The sequence below is a fragment of the Ptychodera flava genome, chromosome 10 (assembly GCF_041260155.1).
Source record: "Ptychodera flava strain L36383 chromosome 10, AS_Pfla_20210202, whole genome shotgun sequence".
Classification (NCBI taxonomy): Eukaryota; Metazoa; Hemichordata; class Enteropneusta; family Ptychoderidae; genus Ptychodera; species Ptychodera flava.
Window position 1 is genome coordinate 22308626 of NC_091937.1, and position 27913 is coordinate 22336538.

The 27913-nt window shown below is 38.9% G+C and overlaps 2 protein-coding genes across 2 annotated transcripts; both read right to left on the minus strand.

Moving 5' to 3' along the window:
• Positions 1–988: 988 nt before the first annotated feature.
• Positions 989–6635, minus strand: LOC139142260 (peroxidasin homolog). Its single transcript, XM_070712145.1, has 2 exons — positions 5458–6635; positions 989–4881 (listed from the first exon to the last, which is right to left on the minus strand). The coding sequence occupies exon 2, from the start codon at positions 3960–3962 to the stop codon at positions 1809–1811; it is 2154 nt and encodes a 717-aa protein (XP_070568246.1). The 5' UTR covers positions 3963–4881; positions 5458–6635; the 3' UTR covers positions 989–1808.
• Positions 6636–9004: 2369 nt separating this feature from the next.
• On the minus strand, positions 9005–12816 carry LOC139142262 (cell adhesion molecule 4-like). The gene has a single exon (XM_070712146.1). The coding sequence runs from the start codon at positions 12655–12657 to the stop codon at positions 10720–10722; it is 1938 nt and encodes a 645-aa protein (XP_070568247.1). The 5' UTR covers positions 12658–12816; the 3' UTR covers positions 9005–10719.
• Positions 12817–27913: the final 15097 nt, after the last annotated feature.

The following is a 27913-nucleotide window of genomic DNA, read 5'->3' on the forward strand; positions in this document are numbered from 1 at the left end:
CAACCGTTCCCTAGTCTCACAAAACCACACAGAGCATCAAACTTTTCGTTTACTGCTGATTTTTCTTTTCAATCCATACACGTGTGATTGCATAGTGGGCCATTGATGTTATGCTTGGATGAAACGTGTCTTTTCGCAATTCATGTTGTTTTCTGAGGATAACTTTCTGTGTTAATTAAAGCATTATGCATATGTTCATAGCAATAATTAATCAGAAATCACTCGATATAACTTGTTCGAGAGAAATTGAAGTGTCCAGTTTTTCTAACAATTTCAAATATGTAGATACTACGGACCAAAAGTCAAGTAACTTAAAATAGAATATTCTTGACCCGATACACCTATCGCTAGTACTCTAAGTGTATAATGGTCGACAGTTATCTGTCTCCACTTTCATGTAAAGGTAGTAAGCGTATCGAAATTGAAAGATTTGAACTTTTGTTCAAACTTTCTGTAAGGAAACTTCAAATCATTAACTTGGGAAATCAAGAATAAAAATCAGGGGTCGCTGTACAAAATTTGTTACTAGAGAAACAATCTACCCAATATTTACTCTTGAAATCCAACATGGCCGCCATACCTGTGTTAAGTCTTTGAGGAAAAATAAAATTTTCGATTTTCGAAAAATGGAGTCCGTGAAAATATTCGTTACTCCAAGAGCTTCAAAATGAACACCCATGCAGAAGTGGTGGATTAAAAGGTATAAAGGTTTGACTGTCCGAATATCTGTCCGCGAGGTGGCGAGTTCCAGACCATGAAAAATCCTTGAAAAATTGCTTTCTTTAAAGTTTAAACTAGCTGGAATTTTTTTTGAAATAGACCAAGTGGCATCTCCACATCCACCGTCCGCTCTACACGGCTTGGTTAGGTCGGCGCAGTATAGTCTCCGAGGGGGGGGGGGGTCCCTGCCCGAATAAGCAAGCCTGGCGAGATATAGGCTGCTCCAGATATATCAAACATTTCCCGCTAGAAATGGTCAGAACAGTTTTGATATTCGATAGTTTTATTAGTAAAGGTGTACGTAGTCATTACAAGGAAACACAATGCTTAGAGTAGAAAGTGCCAAATGAACAAATCAGATCTCTTGCTCGAAATTCAGCACATATGGTGTGCATTACATGAATACACGCTTACCTAAATCTTACAATTAAACTATATACATATGGATAAATGAAAAAGGGGACAATTTTACCTGTAAGGACTCGTCGCTAATATAGGTAGCACATGTCTATGGTTCCTCATTCCTCACTGAAAACTTCTGTGCTCCTATTGGAAGACAAAAACTTCAGACAACCGCACTGTATTTCTCTTCGATCGAGCTAACGACATGACTGAAATATATCACTTTTTACAAAGTTAGGAAGGAGTTAGGAAACTACAAGGCCAAACCATATTTTCAGTCAGTTCAAGAAATTATGTAACACTGTCTACGGTCGCTTTTGTTCAATAACGCCCACACGAGTTTACAATTTATGACATATATTCATCATTGTTACAATTTGTAATTGTGAATATCGTTCAGAATTGCATCGCAATATCTAATGTTCCGAGCTTAACCTTTGAAAAACGAACTTTAAACCGTCTGCGTGTAAATCTCAAGTGCTTCTACGTATAATCGTAAGGATATAATACGTAATGTCTACAGAGTTTCAAAGTTTAAAATATGAATTTTTTTACAATATTGAAGTTATCGCTATCGCTTCCAACTACACTAAATTTTATGAACACACAGGCCTTCGAGGTATTCTCTCTCTCTCTCTCTCTCTCTCTCTCTCTCTCTCTCTCTCTCTCTCTCTCTCTCTCTCTCTCTAGCGTTTGACATTATTGGGCTTCAGTTCAGCGTATTCAACGGGTGATTCACTGCGTTTTATGGGATCAGAGTTGCCTTTGCGCGCAAGGTCAAGTTCGGCGTAAACGAGCCCCTCCACGTTCTTTCTACGTCTGTCCTCAGTAGCTTCGTCCTCCTTCTTGACCTCGTAGGGTTCAGTCCGCAGAGAGAGGTCAAATGAGGTCAGGCTGACCTTGTCAGGTTGAACTTCGGAGACGTCATTCTGCGTGTTCTTGTTGCCGGAAATATCCGCCATATTACTTTCTTCGTCGGTTTGTGGTGAGCGCTCAGTGTCAGAGGCGATTCCATGATTATCTTTTCCGTCGTCCTCGTTCGCGACACTTGATTTGCGATCGCTTAACAGAGATGAGCGAGAGTCTTTCAACGTTAACGGCGATGAACGTGCCGTTGCCGTGTTGGTATCATCGCCTATCCCGAAGTCATTGAAGTTGATGTCTCCGTTTATGCGGCCTTCATAAATGTTTTCGTTGCGGTGCATGTTGGGTAAGCTATTAAAACTCTGAAGCTGGCAAGAATTGAAGCCGTCGACAAACGATTCTGGCGTCCACTTTCTTAGCCGCCTGTTACGGTTGATAATGGCGCCAATAAGAGTCAGGATGAGAAGAAACACCAATACAGACGGTAAGATCACCAAGAGAATGGAAGTTTTCTTCAAGTCCAAGAAAGGATCAGCACGGGGAACAAATCCTGGTGAAGATTCTGTCTTGAGGATAGATGTTAAAACCGGCGTAGATATCCTTGGAAACGTGCTCGGCAGACTGGTCTGAATGGTGGTGGAACTGTCGTTCGATATCAGTTTCTTTACAGTCACCTTTCTCATTAAAGAACCATTGCTGTAGCTGTTCCTGGCTGAGCATGATATTGCCATGCCGTCGTTTCCTTCGTGCAGATTCTTGACTGTAATCCTGCGACCACCGTGAGAAATGTGGTAACACATGCCGGAGGCAGACACAGGTTTTTTGTCGATCAGCCATCTGTACTGAGTCACCGACGGATTAGCATGAGCGGAACAGTCAAGTGTAATAGACCCACCGACGTACGCCTCAACCGACATCGGAAAAATCGATAATATTGGCGGGAAGTACACTCGGAATGGGCCGAGTCTACACTTTTTCTGGTTCAGTGTTTCTAAGGGACTGCTTATGACGCAAGATATCACTATTTCGTCATCAATTGCCGATAAGGCCCAGGTGTCCCGTATGACGTGGCGGTCTGTATCGGGGTGCATGTGTGAACCGTTGAAGTCACCCAGGTTCGTCAGCCAAGAAAGAGAGAGCTCAGTATCGGAAGACTTGTTGCCGCCGACGGAGCAGGTCGCTGTTAAGATATCCCCAGCTTCGTAGAATGGTCGAGGATCGCCGTCCGTCTCGCAGGAATGTCGGAGAACCGTGAGGGACGCCCTCCGCGAAGACATGACAACGCCACCTCCAACCGATTGGTATAGGATGCAGTAGAAATTGTCTTGGTCCCCGGTTGATAGATTGGTGATTCTTAAGTCAAATTTACCGGACACCACGGAGCCAAGCACCGAGTAGTGATGGAGATCCCCTTCCTGCTCCGGTAAATCTCTATATGACATGTGGTGGCCGTTTGATATGATTCTGTCTCCCTTTGTCCACCTGACGACCAGTTTGTCACTCGTGAAGTTGTTGACGTGGCAACGAAAGACAGCAGTTTCTCCTTCGAGGGTGGTGACATTGTCCGGCTGTTCTCCGAAGCTTGGCGTCGGAAGAGGTAGGATCGACAGAGTGCCTGGCTTCGATTCGTCCAGCATCTCCCCGCCGGATCCATAAATGCTACATCGGTACTCACCTTCGTCGCTTGCGTTGGCGCTGTAAATCTTCAAGTCGTAAAGACCCCGCCCTTGGTTGACAATTGCCTCGTACTTTGGATCAGTTTCTGGATAGAGTAGCGTGCCATTGAACTTCCATCGCACCGTGTAGCCGGCTCGTAGCCCAGCCACGCTGCAGTAAAGAATACCACTCATCCCATTTATGATTTCGATATTTTTTGGATTGCTTCTGATGCTCGCATAGGGCTGCATCGCGCCATCCACTACGACAAAACAAACGAGGACAATTAAACAGACGATGCCTGACATTCTTGAGGTCATTCTGAGAGAACTTCACGACATCTTCTCTTCACACCTTGTGTTCACGCAACAAATGTCTATATATATCACTCAAAGGGAGAGGTCTTCGATAGTGTACTTATATTACACCAGGGGAAAATTGATCAAAGCTTAGTTTACAAACACACAAAGGTATCTAGCCAACGGCAGCAAAGATAGAATGGTCGAGGAAAGAAAACATCTTGTGGTCTAATGAGATAAGGTCTCACGAAGAGAAACTCCCGCTGACTGAGTTTTGAACGGAAATACTGTAATAAACACAAAGTTTGTGAAATATGACTACCGATTGTTCGGTTGCTGGTGCTGAATGGTGGAACGCTCGAAAATTACCATAGTCATGATAAGTAATGGAGCATACGTAGAGTCATCATGATTTTCCCGAAGAAAATGTCAAAAGGTGAACCGTAACACGTACACTGCACGTCTGTTGAAAACTGTTCAGAAAACATAAACTTCGGCATTATATTGAAGTTGTTTTGCAATCTACGAACATCTAGCAACTGTAGCAATATGGTAGTCAGCTGTCTCGTTATCACAGTCATCAGGCTGGTTATTCAAGTTGGCCGACCATTTGAGTTCTTGATCGACGAGAAACCTTTGTAATCTAATGAAAAATATTTGCTTCTTGATTTCGCACTTCATTTCAGTTGACCGTTTCTCCAAATAGCGCCCTCTACAGCGTCATGCAACCGAGGCGGCTGAGTTTTTCACAAAAGCTATACAGCAGAGAGAAGCGCTGATTCTTGTTTACATTCCTCTAAAAACAAGAAAGATATATTACAGTAGCGTCGGGTCTGAATGCGATGTTGATGATGAACACGAATTAAGTCAGAGAGTGACAAACTAAAAGCAACCCCTGCGCCTAGATCTTGTTTTGAAGACCATCCGATTTTGTTTGAATCTTAAAGGGCCATTATTTGTAACTTTTGACCATTTTTTACCTCGGAAAATTCCATGTTGGAGGCTCATATTTGTTGCAAAATGTTGTTTTACGAAGAAACAAACATGATTAGTGATGTTATAGCCACATAAAACTGCTAATTTTTGTTCAAACGTGTTGCCCTTCCGAGCTCGTTTGTTGACGTCTGGCATGTACAAGTTCACGCTTATTGCGGGATCAAAACAACATTGCGTCGTGGATTGCCAGACATCTGGCTACGCAACGTGCTCGGACAATGGACTACGACGTAAGTACCGGGCATAAGTAATGAATATTTATTTTGAAATTGCTGTAAATGGCTCGCACAGCTGCAGAAGAATGCCTACGTTGCAATACGCGTGTCAACAGAGTTTGTATTTCTGTCCGGACAAAAATTGAAATTTTCGCTGTAAAATCACATGTTATTTAGTTGTAGGGCACGTAATGTCTCCGAATAATATGCGATTCGCTGTTATTTGACAGGCTTTTCAACATGAGCCAGTGATCATTTCAATCAAAACTAACGGAAAAATCGCCAGAAGATACAGCTAATGGAACCTTAATGAAAAATAATAGGCAAACCAGTATCTTATTGGATGATTCATCAAATGTAAAAATGAACACTATTTTCAATTGATTTAATAGATTTAAAACGAATTTAAGACCAAATATCGACTCTAGAGTAAAAGTCTCAATCAATTTCTTTATAAAGTCTAAAATGTTACATTCTTGACTCTGGGTAGTCCCTAGATTATGCAAAGGAGTGTAACTTGTTTACATCCTCTCGTTAAGTTGGAGCAGGAGTTTCCAGTACATTATTGTTGCCAACGCCTTTTCCTATCGTTCACAGTGGCTTGAACACCGCGCTACACTGTCACGATCATCAGACGTGGGGACATAAGCAGACACTCGCCTATCATACCACAAACCATGCAGTCTTTCTAGGACAGACCAGTAAAAGTGCTATCGGCGGCGTTATATATGTCACGTAAGACTTAAAGACCAGTGGACAGGCACGTACCCAAATCATAATTTAATTACATTTAAGCAATCACTGAGTAGCTTCAGACTCAATCCTTGAATGAAAGAACTTTTTCAGAATTGTTTTGTGAAATCCTCACTCTCAATCTTAAAATATTTCTAGTGGAAGAATCGTCGAAAGCGACATTTTAATATAAATTGCCATTGCCTGGTGAGCAGCACAAATGGGTCAAGGTTTTGGACTTCCCTTCTCTTCTCATACTTGTATGAGCATTCAAAGCAGCAAACCTGTTTTTTCACTGAGGGCTTGTTCAAGATCGCGTCAGGCAACTTAAGGTAGTAACACGTGTAGAAAGTGAAGGACTAAAAATTTTCCTCAAACCTTCCTAAATGAAAATCTCAACCATTCTCTTACAAAATCAGGAACAAAAATCAGAGATCATCGGGCAAAGTTTGTCAGCAGAGTAACCGATTACTGAACACTTACTGATATTTGAAATTCAAATTGTCCGCACCTCCGTGTTAAAGCCATGGGAAAATGAAATTTTTTCTCTTTTTATCCCCGAAAAATTAAGACGGTGAAAATTTTTCTTACATGAAGAGCTTTAAAATGAGCCCCCAGAAGTGATAGATCAGAAACAAATTTGTAAAAAATTATGTGTTAATGATTTGTCCCCGAGGCGCACACATTTAAATCAAGCATTTACGTTCATGGTATACCGTTCATAAATAAAACAATAGCATTGTGGTAACACATCTGACAAAGTAACTTGTTTTCTATTGCCATCAGACGAGAAATGTTCACAATCACTCTGTACAAACGTCTTTAGGTCTTGCATGATGTTGCGGTAAACGATGCTTTGTGGCAGCAATTCACATGCACCTCGTTGAGGGCGCCACATCTATCATCCCTGTCCTTTCTCCTTTACCAAATTGCTGTTACGTAGATTGTGGTTGTGTCATTTGATAAACCAGCGACAAGACAACAAATGTCGAGAAAAGAAAACAAGTAATCTACACAAAAGTAAAAACTGCCAACATCTCTAAAAACAAATAATTCAAAAAGCCGATTCACATTTAATTGCCACTATTTGATTACATAGGCGCTACAACATGCTACCAATCTACAGGACAGTTTAATACACTTTACTGCAAATACGCCACTTTTTTACATATCTAGGTTTTGTTTTCAACGCCTTCAGCTATTCGTGCACTCAGATCTTTCTGTCGGTCAAGTGTGGACACTGAAGAAGAACTTGAACAAGTTATATCGTTCGAATAATTCATTTCTTAATTCTAAGAGGAAGAATATGGTTTGTGTATTCGCATCTCATCTATAAATGCTGGAGTATAGTAGCTTTTCGACTTGTACACAGAACATTACAAGAAACTTTTGAGATGTACAACCTGCAAAACCATCACCTATCTTGGTCGTGCATTTTCACATGCTGCCCCTAAAATATGAAACTCACTACCACGTGACATCAGAGAATTCCCAAACTTGGATAATTTAAAAAGAAAACTGAAAACGCACATGTTCTCAGAGCATACGGTGTGGTTTAGCCATTGAGCGTCACAGATAAGCAAACATTGTTTTTGGATTCTGGCGCTGTAATTATACATTCTGCTAATTGATTGATTGATTGATTGATTGCTGTCAGTAAGCGATAGATGATGGGTGGGAGTTAACACAAGGAATGATCATGTCAAGTCTGAAAAAAAATACACAAAATTAGAAAAACACGTAAGACGATCAGCGCATATGGATTACATTCACACTATTCAGATTGCAACTAAGTGATGTAAAACGAATTGACAATCGATAGAAAGTCCATATTCGTGCATCTGTGTATATTGTATATTCAACGGACATTACCATGACGTCACGTGTTACCGATATTGCTTCGCAGCAAAACCTGTTAGTTGCACAGATGATTGTCTGCATAATTAAAAATGATCTCACCAAATCTCTCGCCACATCAGACTGTAAAGTGTGAAAGGATATACATGTATCTGAAAGCTTTTATTGCGTTTTCATTGCACGGGTTCAACTCTCTATCCATTCATACACCCTTGAATGGGAAAGCGTCTGAGTAAATCAGGATATAGGCAGACAGAATTACACACTGATCTTTGACCCGGATACATCCCAGTAAGCTGGAAGTTATGCAATTCTTATTTTAAAGATATCATTCATTTCAGAACTGTTTAACGTCTGTCTTGCATCCTCTGTTCAAACTGTATAGTTATCATCTCGCATGCTGGAAAAAAAATTAAGAAATGAAAGTGCATTGATGTTTGCTTCCGTATCGAGACATAAGAAAATAAAATTTGAAATATTTCGCGCTTACGTCATGACATTATCCGGTTGACGTCTCGATCGTCTACAATTTAATTCCGACACTCTTGATTACGGAGAATTTTGACGGATGTTTTTCACCATTACGGAATGAAAGAACTTTACTTTTATTATAATAATGACTGTTTATTTCTAACTCGAAAAGTAGGCACTAGCCAAATAGGATTTAACATAATCCAAACTTTCTGATGAAACCAAGGTTGACGATAAATACTAAAGAAATTATTGTTAGATACTCAGATTAATAATTAAAATATCTAGACTCGCGATGGTACAAGAAAATGGAAAATCAATTCATCTGCATTGATTTCGAGTGTCTCTGATTACTCGCAGATTTTCTCGTACATGACAAGTTCAATTACCAGTAGAGTAAACTATTGAGATGATGAGTCTTGTGATCGTCCTTGACCTTGATTGACCGACATACATATTTACGTCTCTGCCTAAACTATCAATACAGAGCTTGATTTAGGCCTAATCTGCAAACTAGTATTATCAGACAAAACATGTTAAGGTAGAATAGGACCGATATTCGGACTCTCAAGCTTTTTCAATTTTTTTTTCTGATCTACCACTTGTGGGGGTTCATTTTAAAGCTCTTGGTGCAAGAATTATTTTTACCGTCTTGGTTTTTCAAAAATCGAAAACCTTATTTTTTCTCCATAGAGTTAACACAGGGATGGCGGCAACACTGAATTTGCAATATGGGTAAATCTTTGGTGATATATTTCTCCATACCAGTACCAAAATTTGCACGGTGACACCCGATTTTTATTCTTAATTTTGAAAGAGAATTGTTGAAAGGTTCCTCAAGGAAAGTTTTAGCAAAAGTTTATGTCTTTCGATTTATAGAGGCGCATACTACCTTAATTTTAAAATTGGTCGTATAGGAATAAATATGTCATAATATGTACCGTATCATCATTGGCACCACATCCACGTGAAAATCCTACAGGCAACAGTTTGATAAAGGCTTGATCATATCAAGCAAAATATCAATGGTTATGTTCAATTACACATAACACATATTTATTCGTTTTCACCAGAACAACCCCATTGGCATATTTATTACAATAAGCTGAATATTGCTAACCAATATAATTTTATGGTTCCATCAATAAAGTAATGAATAATGACTTGTACATATGATCAACGTCAAGTGTGGGTTTTCAACATATATATTACCAGCTGTTCGCTGTACAGAAATAAATATTCTTAAAATATAGTTCTCAAGTATGATGTCAGAACGATTCTTCGAACTCTTGGCGATTCTTGTCTGAAGGTGTGTAGTTTCTCAGAGATATAATGGTGACTTTAGATAATTATAATGTATATAAATATATTAAATGATTTCATCGAAAATTACAACAGCTTGAAAAAATGCATGGCTGTACTTGAAAGTCGTCATAAAAATTGAATGTCGGCGGTTCGAAGTACGCTCAGTGACAAATATCGGCAGTAAGTCACGGCGTCGCTGAATGCCTGTAGAACACGTTCGCGTCAAGAAGCATCCGGTGTATCCGGTATTCTTTGAAAACGGCTCAGGGAGGCGTGCCTTCTCAGAAGCTATACGCTTGCAGTAAATTCCACGCTGTTGCATCAGGGAATGACTGAGCGCAGGCTACTTGAGTTTTGTTACACTAAATTTATCGCTCAAAATGTCGAATGTATAAACACGTGTAGAAATGTAGGCGCTGTTCGATAGCGTGGCGTCCATTACTGTTGAAACTTAATCTGCCCTGCGGTCACTATGTACATACTCAGCTCGAAAAACTTTACAATTCTCTCTACAGGGCGATGTATATGATGCGGAACTGCGGTTGAAATTTGAAACAAGTTTAATGGAGTTCCTTTCATCCCTCTTTTTACGAATGGCTGCACATGTACTGTGAGTGTATAGGCCCAGCTTGATCTCTGTGTAAAAAAACTCGAACAGGCAGAAGGACTGGAGTATGACCTCATTCGACAGGTCATGAACTATATATATGCATTTCTAAAAATAAACGTCTCATTGAGAAATTCGGTTAGCGGCTTGAACCAAATTTGTATATGAGTCTCGCCGATTATTTGTATAAGTTAAATTTCCGGATAAGAGATGCGTAATAGGCGCTGTAAATAATAAAGTGAAAAAAATCACTCGGTTGTAACGAACGACGTTATCGTATATTGGCATGTCTAACTTTACACTCCCAAACTCTAAGCCAATTAACCTGTGTACCTATTTATGGATGTCAACCATCTGTATCATACTAGCTGGTGAATAAAATCTTGCGATAAAAACTGCGAAATGTACATAAACGTGAAGATTCAAATTTTCACAAAATTAAAAAAAGAATCAAATAAATTGACGTCGCAGTCGACACACACTGAACAGATTTTCACGCCATCCACGAGCAAAGAAACCATGTTCTTTGTTTTACATATAAATGGAAGTATCTCCTCAGACAACTAGTTTTTTTCTCTTTGTGAAATTTTCCATCTCACTCTGTCGTCACATCTGCATATATCACAGGCGAGTCTCTTCGATTTATCTCCGTACACTTTTCCTTATCATCGTCCGTTAGCGCTAGTTCGGCATAAATTAACCCCTCCACGTTCTTGTGCTTTCTCTTTTTCTTTCCTTCTGTCGAATCGGTGTCTCCGGATTCACAGACGCCGAAATCAACGTTTTCGTATTTTGTATGGCCGTTGCGCGCGTCTTCTCTCGCGGCCCTGTCTTTTCGTTTCTTCTCCTTGTTCACCTCGGCGTAAATGTCAGTAACGCCGTCGTTGTCACGCGGTAAGGTACCCATCTTGCCGTCCATCCCATGCGACACAGTTATCGGGTGATCCCATGTTTCATAGCGATAGCCCAGAACCGGGGTTCTTTGATCACTCTCCGGGGAACACTCGTTTTTGACACTCTCGTCTCTTTGGACACCTGTCAGTTCATACGAAGTGTCAGGTGATGACTGATTTAAAGCCCGAGCCTCGTCATATTTTCTTCTCCCCCTTCTCCGAAGCAAAATAAAACACACTAGAACAATTACGGCGAGCAACAATGATGAAATTCCAACAATTAAGTAAAGTGTGACTGTTGATATCCCTGTTTGTTTGTCAGGTGGCGCCGTTGTTTCTGTGGGGATGGTTACTTTCTTGATCGTGACAGTTGCTGTTTTTGAATCCTTGGAATCCGCACCATTCGCTGTGCAGGTGACGTTTAACTTTGAACTTTCCGATGTCATTTGCTTTTGAATGTGGTTCCAATCGATCGTCAAGTCTGAACTTGAATGATCAAGTTCTTCGCCGTTCAAAGACCATGAGTATGTTGTAATTGGTGGGTTAGCATAAGCTGAACATTTAAATGTCACTGACCGACCAACAGACACCTGGGTTGTCAATGGTTCTATCGATACAACTGGTCCAAAATACACATTCAATGGACCTATCACACACTGACGTATATCCAGTACAGCTTTACCCTTCATTACACAGGTTATGTTACCGCCGTTGTCGGCAGGTGCCAAAGTCCACGTATCTCTGATATAGGGGTCTTCATTAGAAACACGTGTTCCGTTTATTTCTTCACCGTTTCGTATCCATGACAGACGTAGAGGTCCATTCCCTCCTCTAGAAATACACTCTGTCGTCAATGTATCACCTGCTGAAAAGTTCTTTGATTCAACCGTACTGCATGATGGGTAGATTTCATCTGGTGGGAACAAGACATCTAGCGTCGCGCCAGGTGACTGTAAGATAACTTCGTCTGACATACTGAGGTGCACACTACAATGAAACATTCCCGCATCGCTTTGTCTTACCTTCTTGATTTGTAAATGATATGTTTTAACGTTGTCACCGATGATTGAGTATCGAACATCGCGTCCGTTTTCTTCGGTTGCGTTAGCGCCGGAAATGGCGACCACGGAACCTTCTTTCGTCCATTTCACGGACATTACGGCGGGATCTATTGCTGCTATTTTGCACCGCAGGGTCACATCGTGACCTTCAATGGCAGTGACATTATTTGGTTCTCGTGTAAATGTAGGTTTTGAAACGATCGTCAACTTTGCTCTGTTCGATTTTGTCACGAATGTTTGTTCACCGTATAAAGTACAAACATAGAGACCTCCGTCTTGTGGGGTAGCTTTGGCGATCGTCAAGGTACTCTTCAAAGAACCGTTCTGTCGATCAAAGTTTCTCTCCTCCTCGATGTCATATTTTGACTCTTGATCATATATAAAAGCAGAGTTAAATTGCCAAAGTAAACCAATAGACTGGCCATCTCCAACTAAAGTTACGTTCACTTCACACTGCAACTTAACAGACGTACCCTCAACAGTATTGGTGTCCGTAGGCTGTATCGAGAAGTGGTACTGCGCTCCAACTCCGTACAACAACATAGCTAGCACTAGTGTGTGGCGGCATGACGATAGCATGGTTTCTATATTGCGATTGGAGAACGTGATCGTAAAATGCTCCGTTCGCCGATCACTTCAGTACTGCCGTGGTTTGGTCTTCAGCGTTCTACTTCCGCGTGTGCAACCCCACCTCTTCAATTCGTAGAATTCATGATAGAAACTGAGCATGCGCGAAGCAGACTTTTTCACCTTGGCTGAATTTGGAAACGTCACGACCAGAGTAACCCTTACAGTATTTGATGACTGATCTACGATTCGTCATCAAAACTGGGAAGCCCCAATCCTCAATGACGAGGCTACAAATTTGCCAGCAAGTACCCGTTATTAATTCCCGTGCTCTCTTCCGGCCACTGATACGTGGAAAACATCGGCGCTTACCCTGTGGAAAATCGAACCAAAAAAATAGCGCTTGCGTGAATAGCTTTTTAACTGTTCCATGATGTGAATTACGTATTCGGAAAACGAGAATAAGACAAAGAGTGTACAAAGGATACATAAAGGGGATGTTAGAGTCCCCCCCTAAAAAGGTCGACACTTATTATCTAGTAAAACGCCCTTTCGAATCATGTTGCTTGGGATAGTCTAGAATGATAAAGTCTTATTTAGCTTTTACTGCGCCGAGATGCTTGGAAGAACTATCGCAATTGAGTTTGTGAGTGAGATACAGGTAAGTTTATATTAATTGGTATACAAACATGATAAAACATTGAAATTAATTAGAAGATTCTGGAGTGATTTTGGCGACAATAATTATCTTCCAGTCAGATTTCGGACAAAAATACCTTATCATACATTCTTTGAAGAGGCAAAGAGACATCACACAGTGCTTCGACTGATGCAATATTAAATCGGATAATAAACGCGAAGATGATCTAAGTCCTAAAAGGACCTATGAGCAAAAGCTTAATTATCTATGAAAACATATGAAGAAGATCTAACTTTATATCACAAAGTTTCATCAAAGACGCACCCTATAAATAATAGAGAAGTGAAGTGGCGTATTTATTTTGTAATAGTTATATTCTTACTTCAGACGAAGATATTCAAACCAGCACGTAATTCAGTATCTTATACGTCATCCGTTTCCCGTTCACGAGACCATGTGGCTTTGAAATTGTGGCGAAGGGTTAGAGCGCCATGAGCGACACGCTTCCAAAATGCAGTATTTTGCATTTTAAAAACGAAGGAAGTCGAAAAGTTCATTGATAATGGGGACGCAAGTTCAACCGGCAAATGCGTCATGATGCTAAGGACATATTCCCTTCCTTATGCGATGAAACCTTATCACTATGGTCGTCACTAATAACTCGCCCAAAAGGCACAGGAACTCGAGAAAAGTTCATTAGCGACAAATATACAAGTGAACCAAGGACACTATTCATATGGTAATGACATGTATTTTGCTTTTTTGCGATGAAAGTGGCACCAAAATGATTGCCATTGAGAACTCGTCCGGTAAACTTTTCGCAATGTATAGTTCCACGCCAGAATATATCCTATTAGTGCAAGATGCGAGGTATAATGATATTCAAATATGCAGATTACATTAATGAGCATTGTTTTGGTATTAAAATTCTATGCTAATGACTCTTAATCAATGTAGAATATTCATGTACCTCGGATCATGCATTGTATAGAATATAGAGCAGCGAGCAGCATGAACATGCGGAGTGCTATACAACACCTATAGCACTGCAGGGGCCAGTAACGATAACCATTCAGAATAGGTGTGCTCTATTCTCTCTTTCATTTCTGGGAAATATCCAATATCCAATATCCAAAGCCGTGGACTAAAGGGGCTCTACGTGCACCATTCCACTCACAGGATAACAAACGTTTTTTTCAGAAGCCTTGGGATCCAGCGTAGGGAGTATCATTAGAAAGGCAATTTATTTGATTTTAAAATGCTATATTGCAATATGCAATATCTTCTATAGTTTTTTATGAAATAGAACCAAACCTTACCCAATACCCAAAAGTTTTATGCCGCAAATTACCGTCAAAACTAACCTAAAATTCTATCAATTATTTACATAGACATAATACCAAGGGCACGGGAATGGTGCACGTAGACCCCCCTCTAGCCCATGGGCTAATAGATTGACAGTGATGCTTACTCTATCAGTACGACAAGGAAGGCGCTAGGCATAGAAAATTTTCCCAATACGTCTTATCAAAATTATCTTCTACGTAAATATTTAAAAAGTAAATTTATGACAATAGACAGTCATCAACAGTATATTTAATGTAAGTAGAAAATGGTAATATAACTATGTGGGCGCGTTTTAAAGTCTTCTTTTTAAAGCTGTGAATTAGTTCATTGTATACTAATAAAAGGCTCATTCAAGATATACCAGTATAGCAAAACTTGCAAGTTTAGCGACTAGAGACAATACTGCATGGTAAATACCCAATTTTGACATAATTTTCTTCTTCAGCACATTGCAATTAGTAAAACATCCATAAATATTTTTGGTTTACTTCATTGGAAGGAAACCATAAAGTATTCATATTTTCTTCCGGTTTAAAATACTGAATCGCCAGAAAAAATCGATAAAGTCATCCAATTCTATGACGTCATAAGCTGTCTAAAACTATAAGGTACATGACATTTTAAGCCAGTTTACTTCATCAAGGAAGAATGTTGTACCCCTACCCCTAGCTTTTGCTCACCTCATACAGATACACGCAATTCAAAATTAACTCCAGAAATATCCAATGTTCAAATCTTTTTTTCTAGTTCAGCAGATTCTAAAGAACAAAAAATACCCATGTAGTAGGTTAATTGGGGTGCACGGTGGGCCCCTCCAGCCCACGGACTACTTTACTTGACTCTTGTTAACAACCCCTAACCATTTGAATAGTTAGATGCCGCAAAAAGTTACATTCATGATCAAAATGAAGCAAAGATATGAGGGTGAAGAATATAAGGTACCTGTTACCCGAATTTCACTCAATTCACAGTGATTATAAGACGGGCAAACTTGAAACAGTTTGTACCAAGAAAGGAATTGTACGCTGTTTGATCGCCAGCATGACACTTTCTCGTTGTATTAGTGTTTCGTTTTTACTAATAACTATAGTAGGGGCACATGAGAGTATTATCAGTGTCGTGCTACAACACGGGTGGAAGTTGACTTTCCTATATGCCTGGGACATGCGTTAACATTGCGCCCTCTAGTGTTGCATTTCTACAAACTCTGGAGATCGATTGTAGCAAAGTTACCTGAAATTCAAGGAGAACATGAAAATGTTTATCACATGGATTGAGAGATCTCAGAATATTTTGACTTATCATAAATGAATAGTAGTGGTGTAAATATTTAAATTTACTTCATTGATCAAATCGACTCACCATTTTTAAGAGAGTCAACGCTAAGTCGGGGATACCGGATATATAGGCAACGTAATAATTCTTACCATGTGGCTCAGACTAACCCACGATGAAAATGTTGACCTTGCAAGTACAGTGTCTGCGGTAAGGCCATCACCGATTGGTGCTTGAGGCTTCACACACACAGTAATGCTGTCTTCGAGCGAACAGTTTGATTAATATCCAACGATTATTTAGTGAATGTACAATTCTGCCTCTAAGTAAGTAAGGGTGTACAGCCAATAAACAGTTCAAATTAAGAGACCAAATCATATTTACGACAACTTCATAATATTATCCACGACTATATTCCCTTATACAGTCCGGTCTGCGTTTCAATATCTCAAGCTTTTTATAAGACGGATACTTCCATGTTGCAATAAAATAATCTATGCAGAAAATGAAACGTCGGTGCCTCAGATATTGAATATTGTCTGGCGGTTGACGGGATTCCTCTCGACCAGACAAAAGTACCTGACCCAGTGGAAATATTTCATACACATGAAATGCCATAGCAGAGATGCTACTTTGATTTTAAGTCTAAGTAAATATTATATGTTATCAGTTCCATTTTTCAAAACTCACCTTGTTACGATTGTTACACATGTGGTTAAGAATTAACTGAAATGACCCCTAAGTAAGTGACCCTTCGAACCCAAATGTCTGACTCATTCACCTAAAGATGACCCCCTACCATAAGAATCGGTTTCTAGCGGCAGATTTTTCATGGCAATGGTGTATTGTGCGTGTAAATAGAAGGCATGAGTTCGTACATTTGGTTGAAGATTGATGGTTTCCGATGTTTATATCATAAAGCTGTACAAATATAATTGTTTGACCTCTTACCGGGGTATACAGCGAGTTGTACGCGATGCAAATCAATGAATTTTATCAATGACATGCTATAAAACATATTAAAATGTGCTCTGTCTGAAATAAAACAAGCCATAAAATGGGCTAAACCATGGTTTATAATCTGAACAACAATACTAATGTGAACAATAACTCAAATCTGAATGCCAAGGCAAGGCATTTGATAGTTGTGGCCTAAGCAAAGAATGTTGTGTGCATATAGTGCCTGTAAACTCTCACTGATTTTTGGCATTCCAAACATTTCAACACTTGCAACCTCTGGTAAATTTTGATCTGGTGAAAGCCCCAGTTAGTTATGTGTGTAAATGTTATGGTCAAGCATCTTAAATTGGAATTCCAATGAGGTCCAGTTGACGTCATAGTATCTGAGACGTTTAACAAGCCAGGCATTTCCATGCTGCTACAATTAAAGTTTGTTTGGCTTAAAACATAAGTTTGTTTACCGTGTGTTCAGCCAAGTTTATATTGCAACATAGTTCTTGCGAGTATTGATTTGGTACAATATTGGAAATGGAGATTCGCCGCTGAAAGTTATGTTTGTTTATTTTGGGCAGTTCATCAATTCTTACTTATGACGTAATACTCTCTCCAACCAAATCTAATCTTTGTGAAAACATTCGGCAAAAACAGGAATATGGAACACCATTTGAAAGAGCCGAGGCGCACTTTATTCTCTCATAGAAAGTTGGGCAACATATTTGAGAAATCATTGCAGATGACACATGCTTTTTTCAAGCTTGATTAAAACGTCGATGAAATCATTGTGTTGTAGAATAACTGTGGGTAAAAGTACGAGGCCCTTACCATGCCGGCGTAAGAGAAGAATGCAAGCAGCATTATGAACAAGATATGAATGATTTTAAAGTTAAAAGACCCATTAATTTAAATCATTGCTAAAGCAAGTCTTTTGAGTAGTGTTATCGTCATTGCTAAAAGTAAGATAAATTACACTTCAAATTCTTGGTTTTTAGTGGCTCTTATGAAATACTGAAGACTGTTTTGTCGAGTGAGCAATCACATCACCCACTCCTCTTGAAAATTGCTGAAAATTGTGAGACGTCAAGACAGTTGCCAAAATATCAAAGAGAGAAAGATGGTGAAGTGAATGCACTGGTAAAAGTGTTCGGAAATCGCATAGTTCTATACAACTTTGCGATAATTTTTCAATTTACAATATACAAAACTTGGACTTTTACCTCTGTCAACCTACGTTGGGGCTATTTGATGACAAAATACTTCCACTTAATTTGTAATTCTGTGTAGTAGAGTGGCTGTTATTGTAGCAAACGCTGTGGAGAAGTCATAAACGTGCATGTTGCCACAATAAATTTCTTTGAGCTTTCATGCAAAGTTTCGGTCTCCTTTACATCTAGCTTGAAGTTCGGTGTTCGATCTCAGATTACGATTAGCGAGTAATTGATTGGCTTGTACTGTGGCTGACTATAACGAATACATTGTTTGTAAGACAGTATACTAGTTGACTTTTGACGACCATTCAAGGATGAGGTCGTATGTACCTTGCAAAATAAAAAAAAGCACACAGCCTATTTCGATAAATGTAGTCAATCGTTTTGATAATGTTATGCACAAGTTCGTTCACTGAGGTTAATGCTGCTATCAGTCAAAGATTGACAGCTTTGGTCTGTTTGCTTTTCATCTATGTTTTAATATTCATGAGAAGTAGGCTCTTCATGTCTATTAAGTATTAAAATTTCATAAAAATCGCTTGAGAACGAACACTCATCATTTTGTCTACTGGTAAAGATTGTCGTCGAAATACAGGATTGCCAGGTGTGAAATGTGAATACATGCTTCGCATCGATGGATGTGTTGTTCAGAGAATGAGGCTTGTTGTCGTTTTCTTTTTCAGTCGACGGAGGTAAACGAAACAAAGAAGGGGAATCATATTACCATGCCCTGTCCATCGTGTTTGAATTGGTCGAGCTGAACCACGTGACTGCCCACAAATACACAGTAATGGTCTGTTTTCATGTCCGTGAATATGAATAATATCGTAAACATAGCAACTTTAAAGCTAAAAGAAAATTGTGATTTGTGCAAAATTCATAATGAACTACACAATAAAATGGAGCGTTTGTGGGGCAAGTTTTGACGCTTTATTTTTCAAAAAAATCTCCGGATTGCAAAATTTTTGCAGCGCGCGCACTACTCACTAACAGGTTCTGGGGCCCCGTTGTCGTTCTCATGGGGAATTTTCGTAAATTTTGACGGTTTTTCGCGGTTCGTTGATAATATAATCGAAATAACAGAATCCGCGCTGACCATTAACGTTTATTTATGGGTGCGGGCGAGAGGAAAGCCAAATTAACAGGCTCGGTAAGCCTCGCCCATTAATTTTTGGCTTTCCTCTCGCCCTTGCCCATAAATAAACGTTAATGGTCAGCGCGTCGTCCGTTATTTCTATAATGTAGCCAGCAAAACAGATAAACATGATTGCTGTATAGAGTATCGAGGTGGTCGGTGCTGTTGACTTTGTTGACATTGTTCTGTCCGTGCGAAATGACGATTATCGTCTATATATTTTTTTCTCAGACATGATAGACCATCACTCCTTTCGCATTACGGCAGTGACACAAAAATGAGTGAGTTTTCCTTGTTTTCACTTCAAGCTTGGAGCAATCTTCGAATTAAGATTTCCCTATTTCGTTAGCAGCGCACACAGCCGTAGAAATGGGTCAGGGAACAAGACTAGGGACCAGACTATTATGGTTATAAGCTGTTTGACAGCTGATAACTCACCTTATCTTGACAAATTAACCTTATCTTGACAAGTTTCCAATTTTCCTACAAACATCGGCTTTTCATTCAATTTACCCTTGAATTTTAAACATAATAAATTTGGAGCATATTTTTAACAATGAATCTTTGAAATTCAATTCTAGGTTTCAAATTGTTCGAAAATTTGTAAAAATTGATTTAGTCTTAAGCAAACAATGCTTGTGTACACAAATCATATTTCCAAATGGGAATTCGGATATTATGTTGTCATTACGCGAGTGTCCTTTGCAGTCTCGTTCTCAAGCTTTTCCTTCTTATTCACCACGTCATAGGTGTGTTAAACGTCGCCCGTATGTCAGATGCGGTATTGATGTTTTGGTTCCCCTTATTCGACTCAATTATTGGCTGTTCGGAGGTTGTTATGTACATGGTTATCAACAGGCGTTCTTTGTATAATCTCCGACACATATTTGTTTCCAAAGGTCTCATCCCCTTTACTATCTGTCAATGTGCCTCCATTTGTCCCTTCATCAATCAAAAATATAGCAACAGCGTTTACAGTGATATCTCTATTGACGGTGTTGACGTTTTTTAACTGCTGTAGACTTAATCACGGTTCGTCTAGGCGGACTGTGACTTAAGGTGAAGGACGACGAATTCGGACGCGCACACGCTTTAGAACGTTTCTGCGCAGATTTAACTCCAGCCTGCCGCAAATTGGTTATTTTGTAGCGCATGTATTTAACATCACCTGTCATTGTTGAAATTGTGCTTTTACCTAATTTTTTGACCCAGTGTCTTCGAAATACATGTGACCTATAACCTTGTCATATTTTGACCCCCTAGGAAGCTGGTTTTTATTCAATATGAGCGAAAAATTAACATTTCTCTCCCATTTACATGGCGCATATTACCCATTCACCTGGAGATATTGTAAAAAGTAGCGTGGTGACACCCTTTTATTAAAAGTGTAAACTAAATGGTATTATGTCAGGATTTTATTCGCCAAGTTTGGTCAAAATGACACCATTCAAAGCGACAGGAAGAATGTTCGAAAATTATGTAGTGATATAATTTCGATATCGTCATTTTGTAATCGATATTTATGTTAAAATTTCTTCACAAACATCATGAAAAACTATACATTCGATAGATATGGATCTTAAGTCTTGGTATTTATTAAAATTAACTCATTTGCTAAGCGTTTTATGATTGCTTTCTTTAGTTTAAGTGAATTATATCATTTTTATTTATTTCTAACGACGCCATTTTAACGTCCGTTTCCATGGAAACAAGCGTGGTGACCCCCATTTTTTATTTCATTTTTGCACTTGCACAACTTCCAAGAATATTTGTGCAAAGTTTCAAGAAAATGACACCACAACTTAATTTGACGTAATTCGTAGTACTTCACCTTAATCTTCAAAATCGTATGAGGTACGATGTGTAGGTTACTTTTATTTCCGAAAAGTTTCGTTCATATGGTCTTCGATAATGGTCCAAATGATCGTTCAGTGGACGTTTGAACGGTCAAGCTGTCCCCGTTCTGAAACCATGAATGTAGAGCAGTCTCTGGATTAACCTTGGATTAACCTTTAAGCACGTTACCGTTAACAACTGACCATCAAATACCCATGCTTGTCTACTGCATGCAGAGCCTGCAGAGCGCAACTCCTTGACCTCGTGTAATATTTACAATTACAGATATGGCCGAATATTCCAAACTACATGTAAATTGATTAGAGAGAATTAGAGTGTTGGTTGAACTCAGTGTGTTGCTTTACGAGGCAAAACATACGCTATAATAATTTTAGAATCATTCTGATTTTAATAATAATACTCAAATAAATCCTTCAGGCCTACATGAAAAAAAAAATATAAAAGGAAAACAGCCTCTATATTTTAGACTTGCGACGAGCTAGACTGAGTGAGGTCGGAGGCACAGAGGCCGTAAGCGACGAATAGGGTCTAGGCTAGTGTAGTGCTAGTGTTTATGCTTTACAAGTACATTTGGACTTTCCAGTAGCTGAGACTCTCTCAAAGTCCCTCACTGTGGCTGTGCGCTAAATTGGCGAAGCCTCGAGCTTCCTAAGCCAGCGTAGCAGGCTGCACCACCTCACAGAGAACATGGCTACACCGGTCATAATGCCTGACTCCTCAAGTGGAGTCATGGCCGGTGCAGTGCAGTTTGTATCCCCTGCCGATCTTATCCGCACAAGCTTTGCCGGGATAAGATCGGCAGCTATAGCTGCCGATTCGATTGCTGATTTCGACCCTCGTCATAAAATCAAAGCTATTGTTACTATTATATCTGCATTGATATATAAAGTATCTTGGATTTATATTCTACATGGTATTTAAATATATGGTATTAAAATATTTTGTACTTGAATAAGTGATAAAGGGTTTAAAACGGGTCAAAATATGTCCATTGGGCTATCGATTATACACTTTTAGTCATTGGACGTACTTGTACAGAGCATTTTTAGCAGTAAGCTGTGGGTTCATAGCTGTGGTGTTTTTGGACGGGATTTCTGCCCTTTAGGGGCTGGTTTTGACTTAAGGGTGATTGAGCCACTAAATTTTTACCAAAAATTTTCGTTATTTTTTCTCTAACAGTAAGACTATATGTGAGGATGAGATTACGACAAAAAATCAATATGTCACCAGATTAATATGGCAGCCAGAAGGATTTGATATACACCCACTTTATCCCATTCGAATGACAGAAATTATGAATCTATTATTGTTCAGATATTGCACATTATATGCATCGGATAAAATATGGGGTCACCATTCTGTTTACAATGCTACATCGCTTAACATCACCCGTCCCCATATGTGAAATGGAAAATCACGATTTGATGATAAATATGTCATTTTCACATTATTTTGTTGGGATTTTTAAATACCGGCTTGTTAACTTGAGAAATAAATAAGAAGACAGTTCATGTGATAGATATATATTCCCATGAAATTTTTGTCTGTTTGACGTCATCGTATACGTCAAACAGAGAAAACAGAGTCCAGATTGAATTAGATTGTTATGTGTTGATGATAAAAATGCACGGTACACGTACACAGACTGTGTTGGCAAGCTGAATACTGGACAGCTAAACATGCTGTAAGGAGTTAGAACAAGAACGCAGTTGTAATATAAACTGAACGAAAATATAGTCAAATAGTCTGGTGCCGAAACCCTGATTTTTGGTCGAACCCAAAAATTTCGGCCCCACAATGGTTCTTGGTGGTTTCTGTATCTTCAAAGCCTACTGAATCAGGATCTGCATGATGCCACCCTGGCACCCTTGGGCATTTTAATATATTCAAGATGGCCGCCAAGATGGCCGCCAAAATATGTAAATGGTAATATCTCAGCTCTATGAAATGTTATCAAAATGATTTTGGTGTCATTTGTCAGGTAAACAGGGCCGAGGAATTCATTTCTTTCATTGCCCAACATGTGCAACCCTTAATTTGCATAAAAGTCCAAGATGGTTGCCAAAATGACCCCCAAAACATGTAAATTGCCATATCTCAGCTCCACGAAAAGCTGTTGGATTCATTTTGGCCTCCTTTGCCAGGTAAATGGGGCTAAGGAACTCATATCTTTCATTACCTGACATGTACTACCCTTAATTTGCATAAATAGCCAAGATGGCTGCCAAAACGACCTAAAAAAACAGGTATAAGTATCATATCTCAGCTCAATGAGAAGCTGTTGGAGTCATTTTGTCTCCTTTGCCAGGTATATATTGGGTCAAGCAATTCATATTTTTCATTGGCTGACATGTACAACCCTTAATTTGCATAAAAAATTGCATAAAAATCCAAATACCTGTTTCAGTGTGTAAGGATCATATCTCAATACACTATGCCACTGACTTTGGTGTCTTTTAGCATGTTTTACGGGTAAAAAAATTGGCATCGTTTGTTATATTTGCTATAAAATCAACCATGAAAATCTGAAATGGATTCTTACAATCCAAGATTGCTGCTAAGTTGGTTTCCACAATAAACATCAAGGTATATCTCAGCTGAGATTGCATACTAGAGACTAATACATTAAGGGTTTAAAGCTGGAGGATAAGTTTCTTTCGTTAAATTAAATGTGAAATATTTCATTTAAAGCCAAAATGACCACCCAATATCAACTATGGCCACACAAATGGATGCCACAAAAACATTGAGTGGTATCTTAGCCAACCAAGCATTCTTGAGACCTATTTTGTTGTGTTTGGTAAGGCTTTATTTGTCGAAGGGTTTTCATTGCTTGTTTTCTTAACTGGAAAAAATCTTACTTCTAATGGAGGGATTTTAACCCGCATTGCTGCTATAATGGTTTCCTAAAGCATTACACCGTATTTTAATTTATCAAGCACCTGTGACACAAGGTTTTATGAGTTTTGGTCTGTTTGAGAGGTCATGGAATTCAAATTTCCATTCACATGATTTGTCGACCCAACCATTTAAATTAAATTATGATGAACTGTATCTTTCCATACAACATGAATGGTCATTTTATCATTTGCCAATCAACCACAATAAATGACCTTCAATTATTCGAGGCGACTTTGCTGAGAATGCATTTGCACTTGCATAAAAGTGACTTGTTTGGTCATCTTTGAGCCAACCTGAGTCATCTGTCTTGTTTATCTTTGCACCAACTTAGTCACTCAGATCATTTTCAGGAGGATCTTTAATATTGTTGCCCTTTAAATATATGACCGCAAGTGGGTGTAGCAGAGGCCTTCTATGAATACCTTTATCATTGCAGGCATGGTTTTCTGATTTGGCAATGAAGATACTTGTCTCTTGCCACTTTTGACAAGAAGGTTTCATGTCATCCGTCAGACGTCGTATCTTAAGCTTTACAGCCGTCATGCTGAAAACAAGTCTGTAGTTTCTGCTATAGTGTCATTCATAGGCAGCAGGAATACCAACACCCTGCGTTTCACACAATTCAGAGCACTTTGAGCAGTTTAACAGTTTAATTGCATTACACACACGAATGTTAGATTTAGTGAGGTGTGAGTTGCATTTTTACCAATCAAGCATTCTTAAGAGCTATTTTGATGAGTATGGTAATTACAGAATTGGAATCTCTTGTGATCTGACCTGAAAATACTTTCAAGAACATTACAAAAAGAGGAAGTTTATCTGATAATGCTAATAATGGTGTCAAAAATATTATATCGTGTCTCTATTTACAGAGTAGCTTGCGACACCAAAATTTGTGTCTATGGATACATTTGAACGGTCAATTGCATATAAACTGTACAATCAACATATATATCAAAAGTGAAGTCAAAACATCATCGATGCCCTAAAAAGAGTTGCAAAACAGTCATTTAGCCTTAAATGATCATCTTTGAGATTGATTCTAATCTTTGGCCGTATTTTAGGTATCAAGGAACACACTTTTCCCATTACATGAACTGTTTACGTACCATTTATCATTTGGTGGCACGTGTTATAATACTTATCTGTAACAATGTACCAAAAATACTCATTTACAAGTTTTCGACCAGAACTGTAAGTTTCGGTCAGATTCTTGCACAACATCATCTTCATCACCTTTGTTATTAGCAGAGCCATTTATATTGGCAGTTGCTTGTTATATTATACTAGCAGAAAATACAAATGTCACAGCCAGTTGAGTTAAAGACCGCCTGTAACTTCCTGTGGAATATGGAGGGTCACCTGTACAGCCATTAGGAATGAATTTATGCACTTCTGAAAGAGCTGGTCAGCCTTGACTAAAACTTAAAGTGCAAAGTGATTTGACTGATTCATCTTTCAGCCAACCAAAGTCACAGAAATCCGTTTGAGACCTTGGATCTTTGTTCACTATACCGTTCCTTATTTATATATATAAAGTTAAGTGAAGTAAAGTAAGCCTTTATTGAAGTCGTATCCCAATTGGGATCTTGATCATAAAGTACAATAAAGGTTTTGCAAAATCAACAACAGAAGAGTATTAAAAAGAGGATATATATGGGTAAATCTATATATGCGGATATTACATGTTCATTAATAATTTACTTTTTTCATTTTTTTCTTGTCCAAGTTATATATGTGTGTGCAAGTTGTTATGCTCGTTATTTTTAGGAGCAGTTTTAGTGTGTTGTGGCTTCAATGGCGAGCATGTAGGCCACTGCACCATAACAAGACACAGCATGGGCACCTAGCAGTTGTGGCTCTTTGTCTGCATACATTTTTGGTTGTTGGTATGTTTCTTATCAAAGTCCAATAAAAGCTTGTACAAGTCACCAAAACAGTACACGTTAGTCTACATTTCATCTATCGGAGAAGTGATGTTATAGGAAACTCATCAGCACTGTTATGTACTTTTGGTTTCATTTGGAGACACAAGGAAAAATGCACATTTTCATCAGTATAGACCTTTTTATGTCAGGGTAGTTGATTTGAACTAGTGATGAAGATTGCTTTCGGAGGAGCAAGGTGTATATATGTTTAATTATAAAAACAACAACAATTCAATTAAATATTGCGAAATTGTACTGCAATTAAACTGTTCAAAGTGGTTTGGATGAGTATCAAGCGAAAAACATTGGTATTCTTGATGCCCTTACGGATGACCGTATCGCAGAAACTGTAAAATTGTTAGCAGCATTGATGGTTGCAAAGCTATGGGTACACCTTCAGGGGGGATAGCATGAAATCAAAAGTAGCAAAAGACAAGAATCTTTATTGTTAAAAAAGAATAATATAATTCATGTGAATAGATGGTTTGACAATTTATATGAGTGGAAATGTGAATTCCATGACCTCTCAAACGGACCAAAACACATACAACCTTGTGTCACAGATGCTTGATAAATTAAAATACGGTGTAATGTTTTAGGAAACCATTATAGCAGCAATGCGGATAACAATCCCTCCATTAGAAGTAAGATTTTTCCGGCTCAGAAAACAAGCAATGAAAACCCTGTGCCCAATAAAACCTGACCAAACACAACAAAATAGGTCTCAAGAATGCTTGGTTGGCTAAGATACGACTCATTGATGTTTTTGTGGCATCCATTTGTGAGGCCATAGTTGATATTGGGTGGTCATTTTGGCTTTAAATGATGTACCTTGATATATGTTGTGGAAACCAGCTTAGCAGCCGTTTTGAATTGTTCAGTATCCATTTCAGATTTTCATGGTTGATTTTATAGCAAATATAACATAACATACCAATTTTTTGACCCGTAAAACATGCTGAAAGACACCAAAATCAGTGGCATAGTGTATTGAGATATGATCCTTACACACTGAAACAGGTATTTGGATTTTTATGCAAATGTTTATGCAAATTAAGGGTTGTACATGTCAGCCAATGAAAAATATGAATTGCTTGACCCAATACATACCTTGCAAAGGAGACAAAAATGACTCAAACAGCTTCTCATTGAGCTGAGATATGATACTTATACCTGTTTTTGGAGGTCGTTTTGGCAGCCATCTTGGATATTTATGCAAATTAAGGGTAGTACATGTCAGGTAATGAAAGATATGAGTTCCTTAGCCCCATTTACCTGGCAAAGGAGGCCAAAATGAATCCAACAGCTTTTCGTGGAGCTGAGATATGGCAATTTACATGTTTTGGGGGTCATTTTGGCAACCATCTTGGACTTTTATGCAAATTAAGGGTTGCACATGTTGGGCAATGAAAGAAATGAATTCCTCGGCCCTGTTTACCTGGCAAATGACACCAAAATCATTTTGATAACATTTCATAGAGCTGAGATATTACCATTTACATATTTTGGCGGCCATCTTGGCGGCCATCTTGAATATATTAAAATGCCCAAGGGTGCCAGGGTGGCATCATGCAGATCCTGATTCAGTAGGCTTTGAAGATACAGAAATCACCAAGAACCATTGTGGGGCCGAAATTTTTGGGTTTTGTGCTTCGGCACCAGACTAAAAACATAAAGTTAATACAGCTACTGCCCTGATACGCCCTACGAGGGGAGGCCCCAAATGTAAAAAAATAATTTACAGAATCACGCTTATTTAAGAGAGAGAACACATGGAAAATGTATGTATATCAGCTGCAGACAGCTAACTATAGCTGTGGGTCCATAGCTGTGGTGTTTTCGGACGGGTTTTGACGTTTACGTTAAAGTCAAACCAGCCCGTGAAAGGCAGAAACTCCGCCCAAAACACCACAGCTATGGACCCACAGCTAACTGCTAACAAATGCTCAGCACAAGTACGTCCAATGACTAAATATGCACAATCGATAGTCGTTAGCCAATGGGCAGATTTTCACCCGTT

Excerpts from the sequence above, each read along its gene's own strand:
- LOC139142260 (XM_070712145.1), bottom strand. The coding sequence starts at position 3,962 with ATGACCTCAAGAATGTCAGGCATCGTCTGTTTAATTGTCCTCGTTTGT.
- LOC139142262 (XM_070712146.1), bottom strand. The coding sequence starts at position 12,657 with ATGCTATCGTCATGCCGCCACACACTAGTGCTAGCTATGTTGTTGTAC.